Source organism: Sinocyclocheilus anshuiensis, unplaced genomic scaffold (genome assembly GCF_001515605.1).
Source record: "Sinocyclocheilus anshuiensis isolate Anshui unplaced genomic scaffold, SAMN03320099.WGS_v1.1 scaffold674, whole genome shotgun sequence".
In the NCBI taxonomy this organism is placed as follows: domain Eukaryota; kingdom Metazoa; phylum Chordata; class Actinopteri; order Cypriniformes; family Cyprinidae; genus Sinocyclocheilus; species Sinocyclocheilus anshuiensis.
This window is the reverse complement of record NW_015542395.1, coordinates 51,301-57,736: the sequence shown is the minus strand read 5'-3', so window position 1 is coordinate 57,736 and position 6,436 is coordinate 51,301. Positions and strand designations below refer to the sequence as shown.

Below are 6,436 nucleotides of genomic sequence, written 5' to 3'. Positions count from 1 at the left end.
TTTCCAAAAAAAAAAAAGAACGAAACAAAACAAAAGTATTACCATGGTTAAAAAGCGTGGTAATAACATAAGTGGAAAGATGTAATTGACAGGGTTTCCGGTATATATCTCAGTGTTTCCATACACTTCCCTTACACAAGGCTTTCTCACTCCCTGAGGAAAACACACTCTCGAGTCAATACCATGAGTGTGACAGCTGTGTCTCAAAAACAGCACTGTCCCGCTGACAAACACCCACCCCGACGACAGGATCTTAGAGAAGGAATCCGTCCGCAGGACGCGGCTGTCTACGTCCATGGACAGAAACGTTGGAGCCCACGGCTGGATGACAGCAGAGCAACAGAAGAAGAGAGGATTGACTTTACACTGGTTCTTACTGAGTGCTATCTTATCACAGCAGCAATTCAGAGGCTATCAGAGAGGTCAGTATATGACTACTGCTGCATGCTAATCAATCACACAATACAAACACACGCTGTGAATAAAGCGATAAATCAGAGGAACTTACTTTTTGGAATTGCAGGAAATAGTATGGGTCATCTTCAATGATAAGAAAATCATATTTCCTGGCAAGCTGCAAATTAAAAACACAAACACATGCGACATTGCCATTGGTCGGGAAAAACAAACAGCCCCGCCCCCAAACTCACACCATTGGTTGAGAACAAACAGCAATATTTACACTTAAACTACAAACTTTCATAGTTGTCATTTTTACATTCAAAACATTTTAACATGTAAAAATAATATAGTAGAATAGTAAACTACACTGTGTGCACAATTATTAGGCAAGTTGTATTTTTGAGGATTAATTTAGTTATTGTACAACTACAGTGCTCTTGGTCAATCCAAAATGTTAACAAACCCTCAAACCTTAACATTTAAGTAGTAAAAGTGAAGTTTTGGCGTTCTTAAGAGAATATCTACATGTACACCATTATTAGGCAACTATTAGTGTGCAGAATTATTATGCAACTAAATGAAAAGCAAAGATCTCACTTGTTTATTTTCACCTGTTAAAGTGAGAATAATAAACAAACTCACCTGATATGCATTAAATCCAATAAGCATTCAAGTTTATACAGCTTGGACTTGGAAATTATGGATAAAATGATGATATGGTCAAAATCATCACTTGCCTAATAATTGTGCACACAGTGTAGTACTAGAATAGTATATTCATATTTTTAATTAGAATTAATTTTTATATTTTCATTTTAGTATTATTTATATACTTGCATATCATATATTAATACTTTGAATTCACTTTTGTTTTTATAATTTCAGTTTTCATTGTAGTTTAGCATTATTTATATACTACTATATATATACACATATTATGAATTAGCTTTTATGTTAATATTTTTAGTTTTCATTTTAGTATTTATACACCAAGCATGTATTAATATTTTGAATAAGCTTTTAGTTAAATATTTTCAGTTTGTTTTGGTTTAGCATTATTTCTATACTAGTATAGTATATATTCGGAATTAGATTCAATTTAATATTTTCAGGTCTCGTTTTAGTTTAGTATTATTTACATACAAGTATAGTATATACTAATATTTCAAATGAGGTTTTATTTTAAGATTTTAGTTTAAGTAATATGTTATGTGCTTTAGTAATCTTTATTCATTTTTGGGGATTTTTTCCCCAAAATTTTCTATATAGCTTTCATTTATTTATTTTTTTTCTTTTTAGTAATTTTAGTACGTCAACTTCAGATTACTTCAGTTAGTTGCCAAGGCGACATTTCTAATTTTCATTAAAAAAATTTTTATTATTATTTATTTTTGTATTTTATTTCAGCTTTATTTGCCGACAATTGAAAATAAAGCTGACATTTTTTATATATTTAGTATAATATTATACAATTTTTTATAGCATAATAGAAAGAGCAAGTAAACACACTCTAAATCACAAATGTCACACAAAACATCTGAATATACTGGTAAGGTTGGACAGGGAGCATTTAGGCCAGACTCAAACTCTATGCAAGTACACAAACGCAGAATTGAACGACGTACGTTGTGTGCAACTCTGCTCACCTCATAGACTTCCTGTTTCCTCTCACAGGTCATGGACGCTCCGGTGGGGTTGCCTCCGTTCGGGATGGTGTACAGGACTCTCGGGACGCTGCTTCCCGGTTTCTGTGCGTCTGCCGGGTCCCACCGCTCCAGAATCTTCCTCAGGTCTGCAGGGATCATGCCGTGCTGATCGCTCGCCACGTTAATGAGGTTACAGCCCAGCGGCTGCAGCTGTTGAGGAAGGAGTTGGTAATGTTATGTTTAATGGGTCGAGAGAGAGAGAGAGCGCAGGTAAAACATGGTGATGATGGGAAATGTGCTTCGTACAGCCGCCAGCGTTCCTGAGTACGTGGGAGCGTCGAGGAGGACATTGTCTCCAGAATTGACCAGCATCTCAAAGATCTGATGAACAGAGTGAAGAAGAAAATTACCATGTGATATTATCCTAAATTATGGCACATACTTCTATATGCATATCACTAATAATATCAAGCATAATTCTCAGTTTATCAGGAACTTATGCTCTTCTTATGTATCCACAAGAACATATATTATTATATTATTAGCATATTACATGTTATTTTAGTACCATTGAGATGTAGTTTTTAGTGATTTTTTTATTATTATTACATTTTCTGCTTTTATTTTAACTTAAGTAAAATTGTGTTTTTGCCATTTTCATAGATTTTGCTAATTTGATTTCAGTTGTAATTATTTTAGTACATCAAGTTGAATGAAAATGAGACTAAATGAAACTAAACTTCAGTTAACGTTTATAACGTTGAATTCTCGCTTTACAAACATCAGGAGTAACCATGTCTCCACAAGAGCATTTATTAGGGACAGTGTTATTTTAGTGTCATTGATATTATATTTTTATAACTATCATAGTTTTTATTAATATTTTTGATTTACTTTTTTGTTAAAGTTCTAGTAATTTTGTGTATTTGTATTATGTCTATATAGTGTTTTTATTAATTTTATTTCAGTTTTGGTTATTTCAGTACATAAACTCAAACTAAATGAAAATGAGAAATGTTGCCTTGGCAGCAAGTTCAAATAAAACATGTTTAAGTTATTTTATTTTTAGTAACAATTTTTTGGTTAATAAATTTACATTTATGCTATTATGTGTCTTTTAGTATAATTTGTCTGCAAAGCGCAATGTCGTGCGCTTTGCTTGGCCATTTGTTGTGATAAACGGGAAAGTGTGTCCAGCTGAATTCAATTTGAGTTTTGTTAGACGAATATAAAAAGCTTAGTATACCGCGGCAGCCCTCGTGTGAAGCTCTCCTCGTGTGAAGACCGAAGAGTGTAAAGACCATTGACTCTACCGTTCGACTCCACCGAGCAGGGACACCGGCAAGGCACATAAGTATCGCTTCTGAATCATTCTCTTTCCTACTACTTGGTCTGTTTTCAGTTTTTATAACCAATTCTTACTGTGTGTTTCCAGATCCCTACTATCACTACCACTCGCAAACCATGCATCACACACTGTAGGCAGCGCAATCCTAACAACCTGCGCACTTTGCCTATGTCTACTAATACACTACTTTCTTTTTCTATTGGTCTCTGGAATTGCCAGTCTGCTATAAACAAAGCAGATTTTATTACTTCTATTACAAGTCATTCAAGACTAAACCTCATGGCCCTGACAGATCACTTTCACAGACTTTTTCATTAACTGTTCCCTCCTGGTGGAATGACCTGCCCAACTCAATCCAAACAGCTGAGTCCATAACCATCTTCAAGAAACGACTAAAAACACATCTGTTCCACCTTTATTTGACCCTCTAACTCTAGCACTTTCTATTCTATTTTAATTCTATTTTATATTTATCTTCTTTTAAAAAAAAAAAAACACTAGCTTTCTATTTTTTCTTTGTATGTGTGTGTGTGTGTATAATATATATATATATATATACACCTTGCTACGTGTACTGCGTTAGGCTAACTGAGACTTGTCATTTGCACTAATATATTGTTGCTCTTTTGTTAGTTTTGACTGCTTTTATTGTCCTCATTTGTAAGTTGCTTTGGATAAAAGCGTCTGCTAAATGACTAAATGTAAATGTAAATAATTTATATACTATTACAACATTAACTACTATTACTAACTGGATTAGTTTTTACATTTTCTGTTTTCATTTTAATTTTAGCTCTTTTTTTGGAAGTTTTCTTTTTTCTATACAACTTTAATTTATTTTATTTTTTAGTAATTTCAGTATGTCAAATTCAACCTATTTTAGTTAGTTGTTAATTAGTTATTAATTTTAGTTTTAACTTTCAAGTTTATAATTTCAATTATTTCACGTTTATTTTAAGTAACAAAATATGTTTTTTTTTTATGGTTTTAGTTTACATTTATACATGTGACAAATGCTTTTATCCAAAGCGACTTACATTGGGTTCAAGGTACACGTTTTATCAGTTCTCACTTTCACTGGGAATCGAACCCATAACTTTTGTGTTTCTACTGCAATGCTCTACTGTTTGCGCTACAGGAAGGCCTAGTTAATTATAATAACCCTGAATAGGGATGCATATGTATAGTATATAGGTGACCATAGTATTATTAGCCACAGGTAGCACTTTAAAATCTATCTGATTAGTTCCAGATTGGAAACAGATGATCTGATGTGTGATGTTAATGGTGTGGATGTACTTTGCAGAGCCCCTCCTGACTGCCGGTGGTCACACACATCTCCATCTGTCCTCTCTCTGAACTGTAGCCGGCGGTGGGAGGATTGTGGAGGCTTTTCTGAAGATCCTTCATCCACGAGAGCAGCTCAGGAATACTGCGAACACACGGACACGCATACAAGCCAACTAGTGTTGTTGATACTCTTTAAAAACGTAACTATACCAGCTTTCCACAGTACCAGCACCGAATCGATCCGGTACCCGCTGATATGCGGCTGCTTTCCACCGCTCCCATATTTGCGTGAGCGCTCTATGAATATAAATAGCATCAAAGGTTTCTATTTACAACGTGTTTTTGCAGCGTTGAGCGCTGTAGCCAATCACAGACATGTTTGTTGAGCACATGAACGCAACGGCCAATCAGAGGCGTTTATGCACTTGTAATTAGATTAAATTACATTTTAAAATACTCGTAATCAGATTACAGTTGCTTTTTTGTTGATTGCATATTAAATTTTTTTTTTTTTACACAATAGCTGAAAATTATTCATAATTTATTGATTCTCCCTAATTCTTTTCTTTTAAATGTTCCTTTTTAAAATAATCTACCGCTTATATACACTCAGAAAGTCCAGTTTTGTGGACATTCACACAGAGACCAGTCATTAGTCAGGTGGATATATTTGAGGTGTTTCAACTACTGATGAACACATTAATGTTTATTTGAATTATCAATCAGTAGGTTATTTAATCATCTATTACTATAGCTTTGGAAGGCTTTTGTCTTTCAAACACATTAAAATGCACAAATTCACATTGTTTCTTATTTACATGTAATGCAGGCATTCCCAAACTTTTTTGTCATCTGAACATCTTTCATCTAATATATTTACTTGAAGTACCCCTGAGATTTTAAAATAAATATTTAATAATTAAGTATCACATTTGCATGTTCACGGTTCTCTGACGTTGGTTAATGGTCACATGACATGCAGGTAAACAAATAAAACATACAATTTTTTTAGGAAGTGCTTTATTTTGATTGATGTTATTTCAAAACGACTTATTTTAATTGTACTTTTTAACGATTTAATTAATTATTAGTTTTTCGTTAAACTCACAACCCCCCCTCAAGTACCTAGTTTGGGGAACCTTGACGTAATGTTTAATGCACTTCATGTTGTTAATTACAACGAATGGACCCTTTTCACAAGACTGTGATGACGTGTTTAACGGTCATCAGCATCGTAAATCCTCGAAAGTTTTCCATATTTGTATTTTTTTTTAAAGGGGTCATATGATGCTGCTAAAAAGAACATTATTTTGTGTATTTGGTGTAATGAAATGTGTTTATGCGGTTTAAAGTAAAAAAAAACACATTATTTTCCACATACTGTAAATGATTGTTTCTCCTCTATGCCCCGCCTTTTTGAAACGCGTCGATTTTTACAAAGCTCATCGCTCTGAAAAGTGCGGTGTGCTGTGATTGGCCAGCTATCCAGTGCGTTGTGATTGGCCGAATACCTCAAGCGTGAGACCGAAATGTTACGCCCCTCACCATACTGTGATGCCCTGTCCGGCCAGAGCGACGAGACAAAAACATTAAAACCCATTACAAACGAGGCATTTGTTGCATCCAGTGGGGACATAATTACTGATTATAATGACTTATACGGTCTTGCATCGCGCCGCGTAAACATAAAACTCTGTCTGCATTTGTGATCAGAGAAATGACAAACAACAAGTGCTACTCTACACTGCCC

The 6,436-nt window shown here is 34.3% G+C and overlaps 1 protein-coding gene across 4 annotated transcripts in view; it reads right to left on the bottom strand.

Moving 5' to 3' along the window:
- The window catches only part of aadat (aminoadipate aminotransferase), a 17,072-nt gene that overhangs the window by 4,597 nt on the left and 6,039 nt on the right, over positions 1 to 6,436 (bottom strand). For all 4 annotated transcript variants that reach the window (XM_016492023.1, XM_016492022.1, XM_016492024.1 and 1 more), the window contains exons 4-8: positions 4,696 to 4,828; positions 2,355 to 2,429; positions 2,049 to 2,258; positions 509 to 574; positions 239 to 321 (exon numbers count right to left, since the gene is read on the bottom strand). In XM_016492023.1, coding sequence (XP_016347509.1) covers positions 239 to 321; positions 509 to 574; positions 2,049 to 2,258; positions 2,355 to 2,429; positions 4,696 to 4,828 — 567 coding nt within the window. The remainder of the gene's footprint in view (positions 1 to 238; positions 322 to 508; positions 575 to 2,048; positions 2,259 to 2,354; positions 2,430 to 4,695; positions 4,829 to 6,436) is intronic.